Genomic DNA, 2,648 nt, shown 5'->3' with positions numbered 1-2,648 from the left:
TTGTTCTCAAGCAAAGGATGAATATGTAAAAAACTGATCCGTGCTCCCTATTGGTTATGGTGAAAAATCTGTTGTTCTGTTCCACAAAATCTACGCTTTACCACAGTAATCTTTGACTCTTGACTGCAAATTATAAAAAATGAAGCAAAAGAGAAGTCTATAAAGATTGGAGAGAAGAATTATAGAAGATCGCTCTAGAAGTCTGATTGGGTTGCTTCTATACAATGAGGGAAATGGATGGAATGGAACTCTCTATCTCGTAAACATTTCTTTAAATGTTGGGGTACACTTAATAAATGTGCTGCCACTGATTTTGTAAAATTATAATATTTGTCTTTTTTAAAAAATAAGAAAATTAACCCTCATCCTGTTTTCCTCTTTAAATATATTACTTCAAGTTAAAGGTCTATTTTTTTCCCTCAAATCTATCCCTAAATAAAGTAACCTGGATTTATTGTTTAGTTCTGAACATGTGGTCTCCAATTTTTGCTCTGACCACTAAAGTGTTTAATTCACTTTAAAATGCCTATTTATTGCTAAAATAGAGCAGAGCCATCCATGGACCTGCTTTCAATCATTATTTTCTCACATAAAAAAAAAAAATCTTAACATTTTTTGTTGTTGTTCTTTAGTTTTTAACCAAACCAAAGCCTCCAAAAGGCTGCTACATCTACGGCGACGTTGGTAAGAGAACCGATCATCTGAATTTAATCCCCTTTATTTATTCATTCCACCCTAACTGTCCTCTTCTTCTTTCAGGCACGGGGAAAACTATGGTGATGGACATGTTTTATTCATATGTGGAAACGGAGAGGAAAAAGAGGGTTCACTTCCATGGGTTTATGTTGGATGTGCATAAACGTGAGTACAGTTCTTGGTGCAGTTTTAAAGAAGCCGTCTTTGGAGGTTAGCCTGGCTGTTCGGACAGAGAACTGAACATTATGCTGAATAATTCATGAAAACCATAGATCAGGATGCATCAGCAAAACAGCAAACACTTTCCATCAGGAGAGTGAAGAGCTTCTAGTTAAGCTGAATATTCGCTGAATGTTCTCGTCGGATCTGTCAAATTTTATCGAGTCTAAACTTGTGATGCCTCCTTTCAGGGATCCATCGGTTGAAACAGAGCATGCCCAAAAGGAAAGCAGGAAAAATGGCCAAATCTTATGACCCCATCGCTCCAGTTGCAGAAGAGATCAGCGAGGAGGCTTGTCTGCTGTGCTTTGATGAGTTTCAGGTGAATTAAACTACCTTTTTTAAAGCAGGTTGAACAGTTTTATTCCATTTCTTAATCGCTGCCTCTCATTTCAGGTGACGGATATAGCAGACGCCATGATTCTAAAGCAGCTTTTTGAAAATCTGTTTCTGAACGGCGTTGTTGTCGTGGCAACATCAAACCGTCAGCCTGAAGGTAACTAGTACGTTTTGGGGATTTACTTTACTTATTGTCATGGTGTTTATCTAAATAAGCGGTTCTTTAAAAAATCAGCTGCCGTTTAAAAATGCATTGTGTAATGTATCCCTCTTATACGCAATATGCAATTGAAGCTGAAGTAATTATTGGTTCCCCTTAGAATGTGTTTTTATTACAGGACAAATTAAAGAAATTTAAGTCCATCTATTCACATGTAAAGACTCTTTTCTGCAATACAAATACTGTGACTACTTAATGTTTTTTAGCTGTTGTTATTTTTAAGTTTGCTGCTAATCTTTCTTCATTTCCTGTATTTATGGGAATGAATCATTCAGTCGGCATAAATCAGTCCTATACTCTGATTCTCTAATGCAGTTTTAGGTCTAGGAATGGAGATGAGGGTTTGCTGTGTAATAAATAATTTAATTATTCCTTTCATCATATGTTTTGGACCACTCCTCTGCGAAACTCAACAATGCCGGTAGTGCTGGGCGACATGGAAAAGGTCACATATCACGATATGGACTATTTTATATCACAATAACGATATATATCGCAATATGCACCAATTAAGTACATTTTCAGCAAATCTCTGAAAAATATGACAAAACAATATAATTCTTTACTTTTTCAACTTTATTTTGAAGTGAGATTTATAGAACTGTCACAAATTAGAAAAACAAATTGTAGTGCAGCAATATATATGCATAAGATGAGGCGGAGGTGGGGCTACAGTATTCTACTAAATCCTACAGGTATTTAAATGAAATGACTGCGGTTCTTTAGGTGATAGAAGAGGTTAGTCATGTTGCTGTTGGGTAGGGGAACAGTCTTGTAGCATAGTTTGCAAATGTCTGCTCCTTGTCGGACTTCTTAAATCCAAAATGTAACCAAATCACAGACGTGCTAACCCTCCTCAATTTCGTCATCTTGGGTTGCCTGCGTAGCCGTCTCTGTTTGTTGCGACCACGGGTTCAATACTTCAGCCTCCTGCGTCTCCGTCTCTCATGAGTTAAGTAACGTGAAGCATGTCGCAAACCCGCGTGTGAACCAAAAGCCGTAAAGAACCACAGGACGGCGCTTTTTTGTGGATTAAAAAAAAGAAATCTTATTTTATCTTATAAGCTATGAGTAGGCTACGTGGCTCAACCCAAACTTTATTTATAAAGAACATTTAAAACAACCGGGGTTGACCAAAGTGCTGTACAGGAATCACAGTTAAGGAACATAAGAT

The 2,648-nt window shown here is 37.0% G+C and overlaps 1 protein-coding gene across 1 annotated transcript in view; it reads left to right on the top strand.

Annotated features, from left to right (window-relative positions):
* The window catches only part of LOC107102228 (lactation elevated protein 1-like), a 17,415-nt gene that overhangs the window by 1,853 nt on the left and 12,914 nt on the right, over positions 1 to 2,648 (top strand). Inside the window, exons 3-6 of the mRNA XM_015401440.1 lie at positions 633 to 684; positions 760 to 861; positions 1,107 to 1,237; positions 1,312 to 1,411. Coding sequence (XP_015256926.1) covers positions 633 to 684; positions 760 to 861; positions 1,107 to 1,237; positions 1,312 to 1,411 — 385 coding nt within the window. The remainder of the gene's footprint in view (positions 1 to 632; positions 685 to 759; positions 862 to 1,106; positions 1,238 to 1,311; positions 1,412 to 2,648) is intronic.

Source organism: Cyprinodon variegatus, unplaced genomic scaffold, assembly GCF_000732505.1.
Source record: "Cyprinodon variegatus isolate N-32 unplaced genomic scaffold, C_variegatus-1.0 Scaffold1219, whole genome shotgun sequence".
NCBI classification, from domain to species: Eukaryota; Metazoa; Chordata; class Actinopteri; order Cyprinodontiformes; family Cyprinodontidae; genus Cyprinodon; species Cyprinodon variegatus.
Note: the sequence above shows the minus strand (reverse complement) of the source record. Positions and strands in the feature narration are given on the sequence as shown.